The sequence below is a fragment of the Callorhinus ursinus genome, unplaced genomic scaffold, assembly GCF_003265705.2.
Source record: "Callorhinus ursinus isolate GAN/ISIS: 27379988/994484 unplaced genomic scaffold, GSC_fseal_2.0 scaffold45, whole genome shotgun sequence".
NCBI classification, from domain to species: Eukaryota; Metazoa; Chordata; class Mammalia; order Carnivora; family Otariidae; genus Callorhinus; species Callorhinus ursinus.
The window spans coordinates 1,631,944-1,653,325 of NW_027397107.1; the positions used below are offsets into that span (position 1 = coordinate 1,631,944).

The 21,382-nt window shown below is 54.1% G+C and overlaps 1 protein-coding gene across 6 annotated transcripts in view; it reads left to right on the forward strand.

The window, feature by feature from the left end:
- ARNT2 (aryl hydrocarbon receptor nuclear translocator 2) overlaps nucleotides 1–21,382 on the forward strand; it is a 190,423-nt gene that overhangs the window by 24,595 nt on the left and 144,446 nt on the right. The window contains exon 1 of one of the 6 annotated variants that reach the window (XM_073882161.1): nucleotides 29–181. The exons of 1 other annotated variant lie outside the window; for it this stretch is intronic. In XM_073882161.1, the coding sequence (XP_073738262.1) occupies nucleotides 151–181 (31 nt within the window). In that variant the 5' untranslated portion in view covers nucleotides 29–150. Of the gene's footprint in view, nucleotides 1–28; nucleotides 182–11,859; nucleotides 12,019–21,382 lie in introns of those variants that run through there. 4 more of the 6 variants (XM_025893128.2, XM_073882159.1, XM_073882165.1 and 1 more) reach the window with 4 other exon arrangements.

Genomic DNA, 21,382 nt, shown 5'->3' on the forward strand with positions numbered 1-21,382 from the left:
CGGCGGCGGCGGCGGCGGGGGGAGCGGAGGCAGCGCCCGCCCGCGCCGGCCTTTGTGTGGCGGCGGCGGCGGCGCCTGGGCCCGCCCGCCCTCCGGGCCCCGGCTCCGCGCCGCCCTCCGCCCCGCCCGGCCTCCCGGCCTCCCGGCAACATGGCAACCCCGGCGGCGGTCAACCCTCCGGGTGAGTAGCGGCCGCGCCCGCCCGCAGGCCCGGCCGGGGCCCCGCGCGCACCTGGGGGGCAGGCGCGCACGGGGGCCCGAGCGCCGCAGCATCAGCACCCGCACGGCGGCGGCGCCTTCTCCCCTCTTTCCACCCGGCCCGGCCCCGCGGGCGGCGGACGCGGGCCTCGCGACCCCCGCAACCGGAGGGCGGGCCCGCGACCCCTTGGGCTTCCGAGAACACCCACCCTTGGCTTCCCCGTCCCGCGCGGCTTCCTCTTCGGGTCGCGGCCCCCGCCGCATCTCCGGCAGCGGTCGGGGTGGCGGGAGGGCGCCGCGCGGGCGCCGGGAAAAGTTTGGAGCCGGGATTCAACAGGGTGGCCCAGGGTGGAACTCGCGGCTTCGCCCGCACGGCGCGCCCCCCTCTCCCCGCGCCGCCGCCCTGTGCCCTGATCTCGAGTGGGCGCGAGCCCCCAGCCTGCAGCACCGCGGCGGCCTGGAGCATCCCGGCCCTGCCCGACTCGCGCCTTCTGTCTCCGCGGCGGGACCTGACCGCAGGGTGCGGTCCGTGACAACTGTGCGCGCCCAGGCCGATTTGGAACGCGTGTCTAGCTTACAAGTGGGCCTATGTACCTGTTTGGGAATGGGAGCAGGGAAATTCTGTTTTAGGTGGGGAGAATGCCCTGCCTTGGGGAGGAGGACTCCCTGAGGGGTGCCCAAGAATGGGAAGGGGGGACACCCAAGCTGACTGCTATCAAGTTCTGGGCGCTGGGCACGGAGTGCCGCCGGCCCGCCTTGGGGCTAGGTCCCCGAGGAGGATGCAGGCAGCAGTCAGGCAGAGGCCAGCCCGCAGGGAATTCCCAGGAGGGAAAGGTCCGTGTGTTAAGAGATGGGGGTGGGGTGGGGTGCCTAGTAAAGAAAAAAAAAATGTGTCATAGGAGTTACGAGTGAAGGATCTTTTCCATCGAAAGTGGCCAGGGAAAGCTTTTGGAGATCAGACATTACCCAGCCCACCTTGGTGGGGCTGGAGGGTTTGCATGTGTGGAGCCAGGGGCCGAGGGTACTCGCGGGTGGAGGGGACAGCTTGAGTGGCAGACTTATACTGGGTAGGTTTCGGTGAGTACGGGGGGGCGTGGGGGTTATAGGAGGGAGCAGGGGGATTTCACAGACTTGTTTGGCTTTGAAGGACACTAAGGAGTCTGGACTCTTCTCCCTCCCACATTAAGGAGTCCTCAGGGGTATCGCAGGAGGAAGTCACATGATCACGGTGCTTCAGCAAGGTGGATTTGTCAGCCACATCTAGGTAACAGAGGAAGGAGCAAGCCTGGAGGCAGGGAGGCTGGTTCAAATGAGGCCCGTGGTGGGGGGGAGGGTGGTGAGAGGTCTCAGATCTGGCTCAGAACAGAGAGGAACTGCACCCGTTGGGCAGGTGGAGGGGCTTGGAGTTGGCACAGTTCAGGTGTGGGGTAAAGCGGGAGGCCATGGAGACACAGAGGTGGGGAGTCTGAGGCGTTCCAGGGGAGGAGGTTCCATAAGAGACGCAAGGAGTCTTGGCGATCAGATCAGGAGCTGGTGGTCCAGAACACTGAGTGGGGAACGTGGTACATGTGGACACAGCTGCTCCAGTTGGCTGGCTCCTGGTGTCTGCAGTTTCAACCTGGTCAGCTGCTGAAAAATCAATAGCAGATTGATGGACTTAAATGTTAATGACGTTAAAAAAAAAGCAAAGGTGATTAAATGAGGATTGTTTAGTCCAATAGAGACTTATATTGGAAAGAGGAATAAAATCAGAGAGGGTATTTACATAGCGTATATACATGCATATTCCCTTCCATCACCGTTGAAAATGGGTTTGTCCCTGCATTGTTCCACAAGCTTCCTGCAGCAGATCTGGGACGGCTGCCCGGCTTGGCGGTGCGGAGCGCCCGCACGCCTGCGCCTTGGCCGGTGGGGGACTCACATGGTGCAGGTGAGGGTTGTTCCATCATTTGGAAGCACCTGGCCTGCTTGACAGACAGTGCTGTCAGTCTTCTCTCCGATGGCAGAGACACCAGAGATCCTGAGCGCGGAGAGGTCTTCTCAAGTGCAAAGTCTTTCCTCCTAGCCAGTCCCCTGTGATCACACTCAGATCTGTGGAGCATGCTGTTGTTGTCCTGTGGGAATATCTACCTTCTTTGGGAGAAAGGGTATGTTTTGAAGGGATACAGCAAAGGTGTGAGCCCAAGAGAGACAGACTAAAGATGTGACTGGCAGTTGAGGCGAGGCACCCAAGCCTGTTGCCCAGAGCCCACCGTTCCGGGGCGGGAGCCCCATCCGCTTCTCTGAACACCACCCCTGCCTTACCCCTCTCCCCAGATATTGTTGCTTTGCAAAGAGTAAGAGCTTGGTAAACACAGGCAAAGGCACCAGGAGGCCCTGAGATGGATTTGTGCTGCTGCTTCGTGCCCAGGGTTCAAAGGCCACAGCCTGTCACCTCTGCACCCGCGCCCACTGGTTCCGTTTTCCCAGGTCCTGGCTGCCCACCGCAGACCCCTCCGCCGTTAGTCGTCTCTGTGAGGCACGGTCAGGGCACTCTGGGGTCCAAGATGCTGGATGGAGCTGGAGTCTTCACATTCTCCGGGTGTTCGGGCCCCGTTTAAACCTCTGATGTGCCCTTTCCAGATCTCCTATTTGGGTTTCAGGTCCGGATTCTAGAAGCTACTCTGGGGGAGGCATGCTCTCTGAGGAGAGAAAGGCTGGGCTCCCCCAGTTCTCCTGGCTTCTGCCCGAATGGTCTGGGTCTCCAGTGGCGCCTGACACCTCCCAACTTCCAGGCCCTACACAGGTTGCTGATTTTCCCCGTTCTCTCTGGCCGGGGACGACCTCTGTCCTCTAGACCAGGGGATGGAGTCCTGGAATCTTCTGTTGCATGTGTGCATTGTTTCATTTCCTTTTTGGGTGATATTTAAGCATTTCTGGTTTATATGGCATAGGGAAGGTTTGGATTCGTTTTGCCCATGGAAGGTTATCTGTAACTGAAATGTTACAGGGTACAAAGGGGTTGCCCTTCCAATGCCTTCACGCCACCTTAATCTTTTGTAGCAGAAGCAGGAGGGTCTCAGGTACAGTCAGACCAGAGATTATCAGGAATTAGGTGTCATCAGGGGCACCTGGGTGGCTCAGTTGGTTAAGCGACTGCCTTCGGCTCGGGTCATGATCTTGGAGTCCCGGGATCGAGTCCCGCATCGGGCTCCCTGCTCAGCAGGGAGTCTGCTTCTCCCTCTGACCCTCTTCCGTCTCGTGCTCTCTATCTCTCATTCTCTCTCTCTCAAATAAATAAATAAAATCTTAAAAAAAAAAAGGAATTAGGTGTCATCAGGACATTCCCTGCAAGGAGCGTTTGCGGAGGAATTAATAAAGGCTTGCTTGCACGTGGTAAAGGAATTTAAAGGTATGTTTTCAGAGACTTAGAATGTCCACTTTTTTCCTGAAATCAATTACTAGACTTCTTTTCGCTCCGTGTTTCTGATCTTTGGCATTTTAGTTTGGAATTGATTGTATGGTACGGGAAGGTCCTCTGGGCAAACAGCTGTAGACGGAGAGACACTTGGGTCAGTCCAACAGACACACTGAACACTTTTGACGTACCAAGCACTGCTCAGGGTTCAGGATAGTGTGAAGGTCAGGAAGGATGCTCTTGGACCTCAGGGAGTTCCGAGGCTAACAGGGGAAGCATAAGGAGGCTAACTTCATGACAAACGGTAGCACGAAATGCATGCTGGCCAGGTGTGCGTGCATCATGCTGGGAACGCAGAGAAAGCCTTGTGGGGAGCTAGCTTCTGAAACCGGGCGTTTAGAAGAGAGAGATTTTGTGCTATGGAGAATGTAGGATCCTTCCGGACTGGGGTTATGTGGGCAGACTTGTGAAGGCACGGGGAGCCCTCCAGTGGCTGTCCTGTCAGTTCTCCTGGGGATCTGGACACCCAGATGGACACCCAAGAATGCAGTAGACTCAGAGCCTCGGGGAGACACCTGTGGTGCTTGTGAGGGCCCAGCGGCCCTGCCCCCCCGGGCGGAGGAGCGCCCAACCGAACGGACTGCGGAAGCCTGATTTCTTTACATACTGCATTTCATGGAACCCACAGCCCATCAGTTACAAGACACATCGCTGTTGTATTTACTCCTGAGGAAAAACTCTGCCACTTCAACTCTGACATACTGCTTATTACATGATGTGCCTCCATTTCAGGGATGTTTTAAAAATGTGCATTTAGAATCAGTCAAGTACTGTGCATTAAGAAAAAAGTCTGTTTTGCAGCTGGACCATCCATATGTAAAACCTATGGTCTTCTTCTTTTTTTTAATTTATTTAAAATCAGTTAATTAACTATAGTGTTGGTGTGCTTTTCAGTAAAAAATCTTTATAAAGTTTACCTTGTAGACATGTGCCATGAGCCCAGTGATGAATTGGTAGCCTTTTGGCTTCTGCCAAATGAAAGGAATGATGTCTGAAAATGAGGTTTGTTATACCTCAGCCAGTATTTACTGAGCAGCTATTATGTGCCCGGTACTGAGAGCTAGGTTCTGGGTGATCAGCAGTGAGGAACCAGGACAGCCACGGCTACTGAGCTGCTTGCAGCCCATGGACACACACAGCCGCAAGGAATCCCACAAATATGTTAGTTACAAAATTGTTAATGGTGAAGAAATGAAGGAGGTCTGAGGTTTGCCTCTTGGAGGGGAAACCTTTTTTAACATTCTTTATTAGCATTTGATTTTATTGCTTTCTTTTATAGATCGCTCCATAGAGAGCGAACTTGGTATCAATCACCTGATTTAGAATCAAAGCACCCTGATGTGATAGTTCCTACAAAAAAGTTAAAGGACATTTTATCCTAGGGTCCCTAGGCAGTCATGGTTTTTAAGAGTTGGACTTATTCATCGGGGTGTCCTGATATTTACTGGTTTTCTTTCACAAGCAATTGCAGATATTTACTTAACACAGAAGTCATTCTTGCTCCATATTCCGAGACATAGATGAGACAAGGTGGACATGGGGACCCATGGGTCCTGGCTGAGGTGATAGCTATCCTGATCGTTAATGCAGCAGGGGTTCTGTAAGGCAGTCCTTTATGGTCAAGGTACTGCCCTCACTGTTTGCTGCAGAGACAGGATGCATTCTAACGCGGATGTGTATACACTTGTAAGATAGGATCGATGTCAATGAAACAGAACAGACATGGAAGACGTAGTGAAATGCTTTACGAGATTATACTTCAGGTTAGGATTAACTTTGTAAAATTTATTTGGTCTTTTTTTTGTTGTTGAGTGTAGTTGACACTCAACGTTACATTAGTTTTAGGCCTAGAACATAGTGATTCCACGACAGGATGCATTGTGCGGGGCTCGTCCCAGGTGTAGCTACCACCTGGCACCGCACAGCGCTATTATGATACATTGTATCCTCAGTGCTGTGCCTTGTCCCGTGACTTACTCATCCCACACCTGGAAGCCTGGACCTCCCGCTCCCCTTCACCCATTTTGCCCGTGCCCTGACTCCCCTCCCCTCTGGCAACCATCAGTTTGTTCTCCGTGTTTATGAGTTTTTGTTTGTTTATTGTTTTGTTTTTTAGCTCCCACCTATAAGTGAAATCATATGGTATTTGTCTTTCTCCGTCTGACTTACTTCACCTAACATAATACTCTCTAGCCCCATCCACGTCCTTGCAATGGCAAGATTTCATACTTTTTGATGGCTGAGTCATATTCCATTGTATATATATGTATATACCACATCTTTATCCATTCATCTATTGATGACACTTGGGTTGCTTCCATGTCTTGGCTATTACAAATCATGCTGCAATAAACACAGGGTTACATGTATTCTTTTGAATTCTCTTTTGTTTTCTTTGGGTAAATACCCGGCAGTGGAATTACTGGATCATAGGGTAGCTCTATATTTCATTTTTTCGAGGAACCCCCATACTGTTTTCCAGAGCGGCTGCACCAGCTTGCGTTCCCACCAACAGTGCACGAGGGTTTCTCTGTTCACATCCTCCCAACACCTGTTGTTTCTGGTGTTGTTGATTTTAGCCATTCTGACCGGTGTGAGGTGGTATCTCACTGTGGTTTTGGTTTGTATTTCCCTAAAGATCAGTGATGCTAAGCATCTTCTCAGGTGTCAGTTGGCCATCTGAATGTCTTCTTTGGAGAGGTGTCTATTCAGGTCCTCTGCCCGTTTTTTAATCAGATTATTTGTTTTTTGGTGTTGAGTTGTGTATGTTCTCTATGTATTTTAGATATTAATGCCTTATCAGCTAGAAAAATGTTGCAATGGCCAATGTCCAAGGTGACTGCCTACTTTTCCTTTTAGGAGTTTTATGGCTTCAGGTCTCACATTGAGGTCTTTCATCCATTTTGGGTTTAGTTTTGTGCGCGGTGTAAGAGTGGTCCCGTTTCATTCTTCTGCACGTGGCTGTCCAGTTCTCCCAACACCATTTGTTGAAGAGACTGTCTTCTATATTCTTGCCTTGAGGAGGCAACCTGTAAGTTGAGATATGAGGACTGAAGACAAACACGGGCAAGGAGGTGCATTCTGGACAAAGGGAAGAGCCTCTGCAAAGGCCCTGAGGTGGGAAGGGCCGGTGTGCTTTGAGGAACCAGAACAGGTCGGAGTGGCCTGAGGCCCATGAGCGAGGATGAAGTGGGGTGGGGTGCTGGAGGCGTGGGTGGAGGCCGGCTCAGGGAAGGCTGTGGAGCTTGAGTTAGGGCTTCGGACTCTATTCTCAGTGCAGTAGAAGGCCGCCACGGGGTCTTGAGCTGGGGAGAGACATGCTCCGCTGTGCACCTCACCGTGCTGTTCCATCTGCTGTGTGGGAAGCAGATTGGAAGGCAGGGGGAGGGGCACGACCCCAGCTGGCCGGCAGGGGAGATGGAGGGAAGTAGGGGGAGGTGAGATGGACTTTGGGGCCAGGACTCCACGCCCAACAGCGCCAGGGGCACCAGGCACGTCCTTGTCCCTCGTGCAGTGGGGCCGGGCCCCTCCTGCGTGGCCACCTGCAGCAACTCCTTCATTTTGGGCCGAACTGTCAAGACTGTGTGGCAAGGGGTGGGAGAGCGTGAGAGGGAGGAGGAGGAGTGGAGGAGGGCCCGCGCCGTCCGAGCTGACGCCCGGGTGGTGGGAGGTGACCGGGAGGTGACCGGAAGCTGGGAGGCACATGGTCCGGAGGCGTGCTTGAGGCTTCCGCATTCGACACTTGGGTTGGGGTGCCCCCGGGACATGGGGCTGGCACTGGCCACCTGGCCCCAGGGACCTGGGCTGCAGAAGTGAGTACATGGGGAGGGACATCAGCTAGCCTTTCTCCAGCTCCTCTGAGCGTTTTCCTTGGGGAAGATGAGATCCCAGAGGGCTGAACAGTTGGGCTAAAGCACCTGAGTCGCCAGGCAGCGCCCCCACTTACTGCTTTATTGTGGGTCTGTGCTGACACTCACCTGCCTAGGCACATCCTTTCTGCATCTCTTCCTCCTGTGCTCAGGTCATGTTAGTGCGGGGCTGTAACGGCAGGAGCGTGCACTGGCATGGTCCGGCGATGGATAGCTGTGTGGGGACGGATAGGGCTTTCAGACAGAGGCTGGAGGGAGAGGTCATTGTGCGGGGCAGGCTGGTGGACGCAGACACCACACAGAACTTCCTGTGGGGTGAATACCAACTCTCTCCCGCTTCTGGCCCAGCCCCTGCATTCGAGGGCTTTTGCTGACACCAAGTTCACCTGTCTCTCCTGCCCCATGCCCACCCACCGCCCACAGCGAAGTGTTTCCCTGTCCAACGCCTGTTTCTCCTGGTCTCAGCTTGGATTCTTACTCAGCTGAGGTGGTGGGGGGATGGGGGGGACCTCTCCTGATGCCTCGATCCAGATGAAGCGTGCCTGCACTGCGCTCTGCCAGGGCCCTGTGGGTCTACTTTGCATTTGGAACACTTCCTGTCACCAGGAATGAAATGGTAGATCATGTAGTCATTGGTTGATGCCTGGGTCTTTTGCTGGCCTGGAAGCCCCACGAGGGCAGGGAATGCCTTTCTCATTGTGCAGCCCCAGCGCCTGTCATGTTGTGTCCTATGCAGTGGGCATCTGGTAAGGTGGATGCGTGGGTGCCTGGGTGCGTGGATGCTTGGATGCATGGATGCATGGATGCCTGCGGGCATGGATGCTTGGATGCATGGATGCCTGCGGGCATGGATGCTTGGATGCATGGATGCCTGCGGGCATGGATGCTTGGATGCATGGATGCCTGGGGGCATGGGGGCATGGATGCCAGGGAATTGTGTTATAACTTTGTATGCGGCTGCCTATACATGCTTGTCTTAAGACAAGAAAGCAAGGCCATGGACAGTGTATTTGCAGGTTTCTGAAACAGTAGGCCAGAGCTGTCTAATTTAGATTCTGGTCTTTATTTGTGGGAACTGATTTTGATCTGTAAATCCTATCAGGGTAGTTCCTACCCAAACCAGTTTCTCCAGACTTTATCTCATTATTAAGGAACCTTGGAGACGCACACATCTTAGGTCAGACTGGTCGTAACCTGGTGACCTGCTGATAGTAGCGGAAGGCCTGTCCCCACCAGGTCCCTTATTAGAGTCCCCCTAAGGTCCTCCTGGAAGGGGTCATCTGCTCCCTGCCTTCTTTTCTGTGTGCGGAACCGTGGACGTGGCTCGTCTAGTTACCGGCAGCTGCAGATAAGGTGGACTCCAGACTGGCTTTAGATTCAGTGCCCCGAGGGGGTGGCAGCATCCTTTCTGTTCAAAGGACGCACCCACCGCCCTCTGACCGGATGCTGCTGGCAGTCGCAGCAGCTGGAGGCTGAGCCCTTTGCAGATAAGGAACCTCTTGTTTTCCAGACGGCACCAGTTTGACCATTTTCCAGGCAAATCCACAAACAAGCAAAAATGTGCACAAGCAGGTGGCTCCCGCTTTCGTACATGGTACAGAAGCAGGGGGCATGGTTGTGCTGGGAGAGTGGCCACGCAGAGCCCCAGGGTCCCCTGCCCCTGCTGATGGGTCCCCGGCTGCCGTCCTCATTACCTTCCCCTCCCCCGAGTGTAACAATAAAGATACATGTTGATTGTAAACAAACAAACAAACAAAAAGTCGGGTAGTGTACGAAAGCAGGAAGGCAGTTCCGTCACCCCCTGCGAATGTTTTGAATGTGTTATGACAGACGTCACACGTTCCCCCGAAATACTAGACGCACGTACAGAGTCGTTCTGGCCTCCCTTCGCTCGTGGCAGGGATGCTGCAGTCTTGGGTTTTAGCACCCTGCCCTCGTCTGCTCACTCAGTCTCTTTGGTTGAGGCGAGCTTGGTGCCCTCTTCCATTCATCAGGATTCCACACAGCATGGTCATGGCCGTCCCCATAGACAAACGTGTCATGACACGATTCCTTGTTTCCCGTACGTTCACCTCCTGCAAGGAGAATTGAACCGTCAGATGGGTTTATATGTTTTTATTTCCTACTGGTTTCCCCAGAGGTAAAACCAGGGGCTCGGCCTGGGTCCGACACCTGCCTGGGGTCCCCGCCGTGTAAGTGGCGAGCAGGACGTGGGCCCCTTGCCATGTCACCTCTCCCACGTGGCCTTCTCCACGTGGAAGGGGCCGGCGACTGTCCTGGGAACCTTCGTCCACACATGCCCCTGGACTGAAGGACACCTTTCCAACCAGACCACCTGGTTGCCCGGTGCCCGGTGCCCGGGGCTGAGCGAGCTTGGGGCAGGGTGGGGGGCTGTTGTCCCTTTGCCTGCGTCCGTGGCTTGGACAGTTGGTGGCAGTTATGCCCGCTTTCAAAGGCAGGGTCAGGAGGTTTTAGTGACTGAGGGTAGGTGTGTGTTTGATTTGGTGACTCCTGCACTGGGCATCTCTCTACCCAGTCCCAGGTGATGCAAGAAAGGCTTGGTGTAGGACAGCTGGGGAGCACCCCCAGGAGAGCACCAAGGGGAGTTGTGTGGAAACCCAGCTCCGTGGGTGGATCCCAGGCGTGGATCCCGGGCCTCCCGAGAGCAGATGGGCCAAGGCCTTGCTGCCGAGCGAGGAGCTGGAGAGTAGGGTCGTCTGTGCACCAGACACGCCCCGGGGCCCTGCAGTGACCCTCTGTGGCACCAGAAGCCCGTAGCCCGTTGCGTGGGGCCTCTTCCTGCACATTTTTTGCCCGGCCCACCAAACTGGCCTCAAACCGATTAAGGAAAAAGCCACTGAAGTTGGTAAGTGACTGAAGGGAGGCCAGAAGAGCGGCGTGGCTGCCCTTTACAACATCAGCTAATGAGCCGATCCCCAGACTTCGAGGCACCACAAGGCCTGAAGTTAGTTTATGCCCCCATTGTTTTAAATTCATGGCTATATGCACGTGATATTCTCTTTCTTATCTTGGAGGGACCTGTGACGGAGCTGTGTGGCAGAGCCCCTGGGAAGTCTGGCACTGGGGGGACAGAGGTGTGTCCACACGGCGTGTAACTGGGTGGGGGGGGATGGTCATTGGCGACGTCTGCAGGGCTTCCTGGTTGCACAACTCTGGGGTGGGTGGGCCGGCGGGGTGGGGGTGGCATCAGGGAGGTGGGGGCCTGGGATGCTGCCAAACCTGCAGTCGTGGGACAGCCCCCCCACTCAACAAGAAGCCCTGGCCCGCGGGGACGGGGCTGTTTGTCACCCCTGGGCCGTGGCAGCTGGACGGAGCCCAGAAGGTCCGTGGGGCGTGTGGGCAGAGAGGTAAGGGGCCGGCCCTCACGACCGCCACCCAGTGTAAGAAAACCCGGTGGCTGTAACAACAAGATGATCCCCCTCAGATAATCATGATACCCGTGAAGGAAGTTAATTTAAATGTGAAATAACGGAACTGCGAGAATTTTTTTTTATTATTTTTAGAACAGCATTGATGTTTCTATCCCATCAGCAGTTTGCAATGCGGCGTAGTCTGGAATCATTTGCCGTAATTTGATATGCTTGATGGATTCCAAGTCCCCCAAAGAATAAAATGAATGAATGTGATCAAGGATCACAGCTGTGTTCTCTCCTTTTGAAAGCATTTCACACCAGAAGACTTCCAGTTCTGCTCAGGCAGCCTTCCCTGAGCACCCCCGCCTCCCCGCACAAAGGGTGCTGTGCCCTGTGCTGGGAGATAGAAGGACGCTGAGCAAAACAGGTTGGCTGCATGCGTGCCCAGCGGCCTCTAGAACGGCCTCTAGAACAGGCACTGTTGGGACAGTCTTAGGCAAGTGACCGTCAGCACGCTGGGGGGCAGAGGGCACGTGGACCCCCACCGGCTCCTCTGATGGGCAGAGGGAGGATGCCGAAGGGGTGGGCTTGGGGCATACAGCTCCGCATAGGACAGGAGCCTGGGTCTTTCCCTAACGTCAGCCTCCAGCTGCCTGCCCGGCGTGTCTGTCCGGGTGTCCCCGAGACTCTGCCAACCCAGGTCCTCGGCCGCAGTGAATCTCCATTCGCTGGCCAGAGCCAAACACTAATTATTTTAATTGCTTATCCACCTAATTAAACAAATATTAATTTGAATGCCAACTGTGTGCTCACAGTGGTGTGCAAGCCAGGCGTGGTTTCCGCTTTCACAGAGCTCACTGTGTGGTTGGAGAGTCAGCCCTTTATGAAATAATCACATGCATGAGGCTGTCAGTAAAATAAGTAATAGGAAAGAAAGGAGTCTTTGTTTCCAGTTGCAACAGGCAGCTTCCGAAGTGTTGTGAGCAGGGTGTGATGTGACTGGAGGAGGGTTCTGGAAAGATCTCTCCCGCTGCTGGGTCCGCCAGCCCGGTGAAGGATACCTGCTGCAAGGCCGCGTGGGCAGTCCAGGTGGGGGCCGTGGACATGGGGAGAGACGGGGGTATGTAAGCGGTGAAACCAGTTGAGCCAGGTGATGGGCCGGACGTAGCTGATGCGGGGGGCAGGAGCATCCGGGTTTCTGAATCGGGCCCTGTGTGGGTTAGGGCGCCATGTTCCAAGGCAGCGGACATGGATGAGGTCTGGGAATTTTGGGGGGGGGGGGTGGGGGGGGGGGGGGGGGGGGGCGCACGTTTGCTCTGGGACATGCTGAGCTCAAGACACCCAGGTGACGTGGGGATTTGCCAGAAACCTCTGAGTTTTCATTTCCTTTCCAGTTGGGACTTTTTTGTTTTTTTAAACCGCAGTGTCCCCGGTACCTTGCACGAGGCATGGCACATAATTGGTGCTTAATACGTATTTACTGAGTGAATGACCAAATCGGTCTCCCTGTCTCCCAGATGACAAACCAGTGAAGAGTTATGCCATCACCTGAGACCTGCAGAGCGTGACGTTCCTCAGGGAACGCCCAGCTGCCTTCATGTGCTTGGAGAGACCAAAAGCAACTTTATCTTGACAATAGCCAGACCTCCAAGGTCCTGTAGACCCTGCTTTCAGCATACAGAAATTCCTTAGAAACTTACATTATCTCTACCTGCCCCCTCCCTCCCCAAACCTGAAAGTATAGAATGAGTCACGCCTCACAATCCCAGGGCAGCTTGCCCTGCCCTTGGGTCCCATCCCTGTGCTTTAATAAAAGCACCCTTTTTGCACCGAAGATGTCTCAAGAATTCTTCCTTGACCGTGGCGCTCGGCGATCGATCCCCCATCGCTAGGAATAAGGACATTCTCTCACATGACAACAGTTTGTGACCCGAATCAGGAAATTAGCATTAATATGACAGTAATATCTAATCCACAGACCTTATTCATATTTTCAACGGAGTGTTCTTCAGAGTCAGAAACATTGTTTTCCTGGCCCTAGGTTTAATCCAGGATTACAAATTGTATTTAGTTGTGGTGTCTCTCTTTTTAGTATCGTTTTTTGACTGAAGTATAATTAACACGCAGCGTTACATTAGTGTCTGGCGCACACACTATAGCCTTCAACGGGTCCGTACGTGACTCACATTCATCTCTGTAAGAGGGGTCACCACAGTCATTACGGTGTTATTGGCCATTTTCCCTGTGCTGTACTTCGCATCTCTGTGACTTATTTTATAACTGGATGTTTGTACCTCTTCATCCCCCTTTGGTTCACATCATCCCCTGCCCCCAACCACCAGTTTGTTCTCCGTATTTAAGAGTCTGGTTTTTGTTGTTGTTGTTGTTGTTGTTTATTCATTTGTTTTATTTCTTATATTCCACACAGTGAGATCGTACGGCATTTGTCTGTCTCTGTCGGACTTATTTCACTTACCATCATACCCTCGGTCCATCGATGTGATGCCCTTTTTACTCCCCCTCAATTCTGGAATAATTGCTCAGAGGCTTTTTTTGGTCTTGTTCTGTGTTTTGTTCTTCTTTGGTGGCCTTCACATTGTGGCCAAGCACAGGTCAGTCGTTTTCTAAAATGTCTCTTCATTTGGTTTTGTGTGATGTCGCCTCAGGGTTACATGGGGGTTGTGCTTTTTAAATTTTTTTTTATCAAAAACGCCACCAAAATGACATTGTGTCTCAAGACTGCTTTTAGCAGTTGTCACTGTCAAAAAGGGGTCTCTGAGTGGATGAATCAGGGTCTCGGGCAGACAAGGCTGAGGAGGGGGTGAGCAGTTTCAGACGCCCCTCCTTGCACCCTTGCTAAGCCTCGTCTTTGGGTTCTGCACACCATTCCTGGGCGGTTCCTCGGGGAGGACAGGTCCCAGGGGAGTTTTAAAATACTTTCCTAAACTAAATATCGACTTCATTTGACAAATAAAAATAATTATAAGCTAACTGTGTAAGGATTACCCTGTCTCTGATAAAGTCAGTAGGGATTTGAAGTGTTTAATTACCAACTTTCCCGACATACAAATTGAAAAGCTTTTTAGGTAAGTTGCTCATGTGGAATGCCTGAAACACACGCAATTAACCAGATCTTCTTTCAGACGGTAATTAGCATGTGATTTGTCCTGTTCTCTGTTGCTGGGGCATATCCAGGCTTCCATGTGTATTTTCATTGATGTTCAGGAAATTAATTTGCTCCTTCTATGTTCCACTTAAAAACAAGTTGGTATTTTACTGTGACTTTGTAAAGAAAGACCTGGTGACTTAAAAACCGGAGTAATTTGGGGTGGAATTTGCCTGCAGAAACTTTCCAAAGTCTGAGAATCCCTCCCTCACCCTTCTCCTTCTCCCTCTTCCTCCTCCCCCCCCCCTTTTTCACCATGCCCCCCCCAACACCTCCTCTCTCGACAGAGACCCAAGAGCTAATCAGGGCGGAGATGTTGGGACCACCCCAGTAGTTACTGGTGGCCACCTCGCTGGGCAGGTGTGTAAGAACTCAGACCTGTCTGCTCTGTGCGTGGGGGGTGATGTGAACGCCGTCTGCTAGGAGGCAGTGCAGACGACGGCCTCTGTTTACCCATCTGTAAAATGGGGTGACTCCTTTATTGGGTGCAGTGGGGTCTGTTCTGTGTGCCTCAGGTTCGGAGGTGAGCAAGATACCCCCTTGTGCTGGAAGCAGGCCTGGGGAACCCGGCCCGCGGCTCATGGCGCTGCCGCTCCCGACATGTGAAATGGGGTGCCTCGTTGGTCTGTGGGAAGGACTAGAGGGTTGTATGTCACGGTGTTTGGGGCGGTGCCGTTTCTCACTGTTAGTGCTTCTCTCGGCGCCACGGTGATGTGGAGTGTGACAAGGGCTCTGCAGGGAAAAGCAGGAAGAACTTGGGGAGCACATAAGCCGGTGTGCTTACGGAAGAAGGGGGCTCTTATGAAACAGGAAGCTCCCCCTCCCTTGGCACTGTGGGGCTGTGGGGGGCTCCTGTGTGCACGCAGCCCCTCCTCCTCGTCTTGTCACTGGGGGCACGGGCCCTGGGAGGGGGGCCATCACCCAAGCACATTGTCCCTCCCAGCCCCTCCCATGCTCCAGACACACCAGGGTGGGGCCTGGTCACTCAAGAGGGTGCCCAGACTCTGTGCCTGGAATTTGCCTCTGTAGACGGTGGCTCAGTGCCCCCATCTCCTTCCACCTGTTTAACTGGCCCCACTGGGGCTCACGCTGAGTCCCAGGACAATCGCGTTTGTACACTTTGTGGGCAAAGGAGAAATTAGGACATGTGCCTTTTTTGTCTTCATCCGGTCAGCGGCTCTGTCACCTGTCTGCCCAGTCTCAGTCACGGGGCTTAGGTGCTGGGAACACGCAGTGTTAGAAAGGACGACAGGGTCTGTGCCTTCGTGCGCGTACGTCCGGTCTGCTGGAGGGCAGCTTCTGCCCCAGGTCATCAGGCTAAAGGTGCAGGCGTGGAAGCTCTCCCTTGCCGCTGCCGGTCCGTTAGGCCTGTCCCCCACTAGGTGGCGAAGTCACACAGGCAGTGCTGTGTCTCCCGCTTGTGTGCGCGTCACCGCCGCGGGCAGCCTGGGCAGCTGCCCCTCTGCCTGTCCCAGACGCTCTGCCAGTAGGTTGGGACTGAGGGGGGTGACATCTGCATTTCAACCGGTCCCCAGGTGCTGCCGGTGCTCCTGGTTCCTGGACCACCCTGCGGTGCCCAGGGGCAGCTAAACCAGTACCGGGCACACTGCTGACCCACCCACCTGGTTCTGGACTCCTTGGCTCTTCCTGGTGGTCGGGGCTCAGCAGCCCCATTCACAGCTGGTGAGTGGCGAAGCTGCTCTCGTGCCCAGCGCACCCTCTTTCCACTGGCACCCTGGCTGTCCCGGGTGGCTCCGGCAGAAAGGCGGTGGGTGAATGAGCGGGCTGTCCTGGGGGAGGTGACGGATGGGGCTGAGTGGGGGGAGAGCCGTGTCCCTGTCCCGCCGCTGCCTCCTCTGTGCTCTCAGGCACCCTGCTTTTTCTCCTTGGGTTTTTTCTCATCCGTAAAATGAAGGGTTGGTCCTTGGTGTGGGGATTCATTTCATTTACTGTCCTGAGTATTCAACCTAGACTCTCTGACTTTCAGGGCTGAATACTTTTTTAAAAAAGGTAAATTCTTTCTCTCTCTTTCCTCTCTCTCTAGAAATTCTGTTAGTTGGATGTTGACTTCTTGGGACGGTCCTCCAGCTCTTCTCCCACGCCCCAGCTCCTTGACCGCTTTGGGGAGATGTAAATTTCTTTAGAAAATAGACCTCTCGTTTCTTTCCCCAGAGAAAATGCCAGTTTGTTGGCCTCGGGGATTGGGCTGTCCCCACTGTCATCGACGACGGGGTGTCGGGATGGGGAGGGAGATGGGATAGGAGTTCAGTGCGTCATCTTCAGCTGGAAAATGGTGGCTTTTCGAAGAAGCATGTAGGTTAATTTTTTTCTTTTAAAATAAAAAGATTCTCTAATTGAGTAGAACAACAGCTCTCAAACTGTACCATCATATCCTACTATTTACAACTTAAAAACAGTGACTGAAAGGTTTGAAAATAAAAGGATTGGCCATGGTCTGTTGGGCTCATGCAGAGACAAAGGTCTCTGTGACAAATGGTCACAATTTTAAAGTCAGTAGAAAGGGAATTGATGTCAAAACATCTGATGGTACAGAGAAGGTCATTTTTGGCCTATAATTTACTGATTTTGAACCTTAACACACAAAATGATGCTCTAGAGCTGATATGAATTTCTCATGATACTTGAGTGCAAGCCCCATCTTGCTGCATTATTTTTTCTCATCAAATTAAATCTGCTTCCTCCCTTCCAGCTTGGCTGTTAGAATCTCCCATCTCATTTCTCCTGGGCAAGATGCACCTTTTCCCTGGGGTCGTTTACGACCCTCTGGGCCTTCCCTAGCTCAGGGGAACTGGAAGGGGGGGCCTCAGATGTTGAGTCGATCATGGATCCTCATGAGATACTCCTTCCCCGGGTGCTCAGGAGCCACGTGAAGGCAGCCAGCTGTCGTTAAATCCAAGTGGGCTGTCAGGAAATTATAGCATTTTCTGGGAAATAAACAAAATTAGGAGATCAGTGGACGGATTTAATAGCTACTAAACACAGATGAGTGGAGAATTAATGAATTAGAAAGTGGAACGGAAGAAATTGCAGGGCATTTAGCACAGAGACAGAGTTAGGGCACACGGGCGTGTTGCCATGAGACAGAGGCGAGGTCTCCTGCTTCCATGTGCACCGTGGGGCTCCGGTCAGAGACAGCAGGGGGGCCAGGGAGGCCGGCCTTCAGGAGAGGAAGCCGGTCATTTTCCAGAATGAACGAGTGACGCTGCACCTCAGAGTCAGGACCTACGGTGGATTCCAAGCAAGATAAATCAGAAGAAATGCAAACCTAACCAAGTGTAGTGAAAACAGACCACAGCAGAGACAGGACCAAGGAACGCAGGGACTCAACGAGACTCCGAAGAGCTCCCGACAGGAGACGTCCCGGGAGCCCTTGACTTGCTCAGGGCTGGCGGGCTTCTGTTCCCGTGGCCCCTAAGTGACCCTGTGCACGTGACTCCTGATGGGCATGTTTCTTTCCCTCCTGCCTCAGTGAAGATGGGCATTTCAGTGGCATTTCTATGGGATGCCCTGCGGGGTCGTGGGCCCGATTTCAGGTCCCCAGGTGTACCCACGAGGCTCAAGTGAGTTAAGTAGTTCTCAGAACGAGACACTTAGCGGAGAAGAGAGTGCCGCATGTCCGTGCTCGGATACAGGAGAGGTGGACATGTGCACGTGTGCTGCTGGCTGTCCTGTGGCCAGGAAGGAGATGGTTGAGGTCTCTGCTGCTTCTTTACGTAGCTGTGGGTCACTGGGAGCAGCCACACCTCGGTCCGGCCGTCCCCGCACTTTCTATTCTGAGGTAGCCGGAGGAGTGGAGTCGGCTTTAGGGTGTCATCTTCGTAGGCTGGAAGGCAGCCTCAGGTGCCACCGGAGTTCAGTCTTTCTTGACCTTCTGTCCATCCCAGCAGAGCCCAACTTCTCAATGGCCCCTTTCCCCAAGGCCACTCTGTGGGAGCGGACAGGGTGAAGGGAAGGGAGGGCGCGGTTGACGCAGGGTCGTGGTCACCAGTCGCATGGCTGTTTTCCCTTGGGGTCTGTGAAGAGGAAAGAGCGCCTCCCTGCTCTGGACCAGGTTAAATTATCTCGTTGAGAGGAACACATGGGAACACATTCCCACACGGGAACCATTCCTTTTGACCAGGTGCCATTGACCAATGGTGTTAGTCAACCCGGGCCGCCATGACAAAGTGCTCTAGACCAGATGGCTTCAGTGACGGACGTTCGTTTTCTCAGTTTGGAGTCTGGGCAGTGCAAGATCGAGGGCAGGCTGATCCGGTGCCTGAGGAGAGCCCCCCTCTTGGCGTGCGACGGCCACCTTCGAGCTGTGTCCACACAGGTGGGGAGAGGGGACAGGCTCCCTGTTGTTGCCTCTTCTTGTAAGGACACTAATCCCAGCAGGAGGCCTTACCCTCAAGACCTCATCTAGACCTAGTCACCCCCCGGGGGCCCCACCTCCACGTGGTGTCATGTTAGGAGTTAGGGAATTAGGGCCTCGACCTATGAATTAGAATGGGGTGGGACACGATTCAATATATAGCACCAGCACAAAATTAGTTTTGTTGGGTGTTATTGTTGTGACCAACGTGGGGGGCCATAAGGTCGTAAGCCCCAGTGGAAAAGGCAAGAAGAAAGCGACATAAGGGAGGGGAGTCTGCAGGGATGGCTGACCCGTGAGGTCGGGACCCAGCCACGGGGGCTCATTCTGCTAAGACATGGGCATGTGTGCTTTGTGTCCCTCGGCTGCGGGTCTTCTACAACACATTTTGAAATTATTTTTTGGTTCACAGCTCAAGCTGATTCTGTATTGGACTGTCCCACTCAATTTTGAGCTTGAGGACTGTGCTTGGTATGGTACCCGATACAAGATAGGTGCCCGGAAGTCCGTCGTGGAAGGCCGGCCAGGAGTGCTGAGCCTCCAGTGGAAGAGAAGCAAGCCTCTGCTGATGGAGCGACTGGGAGTCAGCTCATGACATGGTTTGGGGAGGAGAAACCGGGTTGGGCTTCACTGTACGGACTGAGAGTAACTGAAACTCTAGCACGTGATGCCAAGTAGTGGGAAGTCATGGAGTCATGCGTCTTAGGAAGATCTGGGTCATTGTCAGGAGTCCCCCTGATAACGCCACAGCCTCATAGTCACCCAGGGCTTGCTTGGTGCACTCTTGGACACGCATGCAACTTACAAGGCACTTTTTTTACATTTAGACAGTGTCAGCTCTTGGAAAGTTCTCTGCCACTCTTCAGAATCTTCCTTCCTGACAATTCCCTTTATTCTTGAATCTGACCTCTGGGGGATCACGGTCTGCATGTAGCTTCCCTTCTGCCTGCCTGCTGACCCCCAGCGCTGCCTCCTGCTGTCCTCTCTGGGGCTCCTGTTAGGGCCCCCCACACCCACCAGCCCATCCTGACAATGAGGGCGCCGTCTCTGCTGTCTGCCCCGTGCCACGTGTGCACGTAGACCCACAGTGTTCTAGGGAAGTCACCAAGCGGTGTCACCGTCAGTACTCCTGTGCGCATTGCCGTCTGACCCGCTAACAGTTTCTGGGACATTATCTCATGAGGCATGAGGATGTGGGATGCATAATTTACAGATGGATGGAGTCAGATTGTGACTCACCCGGTTTCCCAGGTGAGCTGGGAGGTTCTCCTGTGTCCCAGCTGCGGTCCCGTGTTCAACACGATGCCGAAACCATGCAGGAATTATCTTGTTGGCTGAAGTGCCCTCGATCGATCAGTGTTAACACCGGGCCTCCGGGAGGGCCGGTGTCCCACGGAGGAGGAGCCTGCCCGTGGGCTTCATGTCCCCGCCCCCCCCGACACGTGCGCGTACACAGCAGACGTTTTCAATTTAATAGGAGAGAGCTCTGTTCTCTTCCGGAAGAGAAAGGCAAAGGATCCGGAAGGAAGCCGAGAACTACTGTTGATCACAAGCCAACATCCCTTTACAGACAAGTCCAGCTTTCTCTCCATGTCCCCGGCTCGTGGCCACGCGGGGTCTTCGGAGGCACCCAACAACAACGTTTCCGCGTGGACTGACCTGAATTCTCAGGATTTATTCGTCACAGTCTTCAGGCCAGGAAGTGGATTGGAAAAGGTGTAGGACTTACTTTCATACGGTGAACGTCCCTGGGAGATTACTTCTTCTTGGAGTGCACGTCCTGCCTTCTAGGTTTCTTTCTGGATAGAAAGCAGGGCAAGTTGGCTCGACTGGTGCACCTGCTCAGAACAAAGGGCGTGTGGCCTGACATGGCTCCGTTGACATTCATGACGAGCCTCTGCCCACCCTTGCTCCTCGCCCCCGGGGTCCTGACCCGCCCTCTGGTGTAGGAGCAGAGGTTCCCCTGCACCCCCAACAGCACATCCTTACTCTCCTGGTGCCTCTGCCCTGGTAGTCACGCCCACAGGACGTCCCTCTGAGAAAGTAGCCACAGGGCCACCTGTGGAGCGATGTCCTGTTCTTGCCTCCGCCGCCCCAGCCATCATCAGGGTCTTTCCTTCTGTTGGCACTTCAGTGCTCCTCCCCCAGACCAAAGCCACCGTCCCAGGGACCATAGGGCTTCCTAGGCCTTCTGCCTCGATGCCACCACTGTGAATGGCTTTCCCAGGCACCCGCTGACGTGAGCGGGATGGGCCCTGTGGCTTCCCCGCTCCCCAGGCCTAGCCAGCCCCTCCGGTACCTGCCCCCTGCCCCAGCACGGCTGGCCACTCTCTCCAGGACTCCCAGTCTGAGCAGCCCTGCGGGAAACTGCAAAGATCAACCGTGAGTCGTGTGTCTGATTCAAATGGACTGTCCAGTCCGTAGCAGAGCTGCCGAGGGAGGGCCCTTCCTCTCCTGGGTTGGTTCCCTCTCGGGATATCCCAGAGCCAGTCTGCAAGGACGACAGCCCCAGGGGAGACGGAGCCCAGAGGGACTGCAAGTGCGGGCGGACCAGCCTCAGTCTGCTATGTTAGTAGCTTCAGCCTCTGTGTCCTGGTGTCTTATCCTCTTTCCTTATGTCTCTTAAGGGCTGGGATCCGCTTGGTCCTTTGAGGGTATTGGCTGTGACCTTAACGCTTTTCTCTGCTCTTTTGCTCTGGTGACTCAGAGAAATGACCAGAGTTGGGAATGTGGGAACGGAGGGCCAGAAGCCCCCACCCCCCATGCCCAGCCCGAGAGGAGGCAGCCAGGCAGCCTGCCCAGGCCCACGGTGGCCACTACGAGCAAGGAGGGACTGTGCCTCTTCCCTCCTCGGCTCCCCCATTACCCGTCTACACCCGCCTGCTGAGCCCTGTTCTGGGCGGTGTGTGCACGCTGATGACTCACACAGCCTCCCTCCCCAGA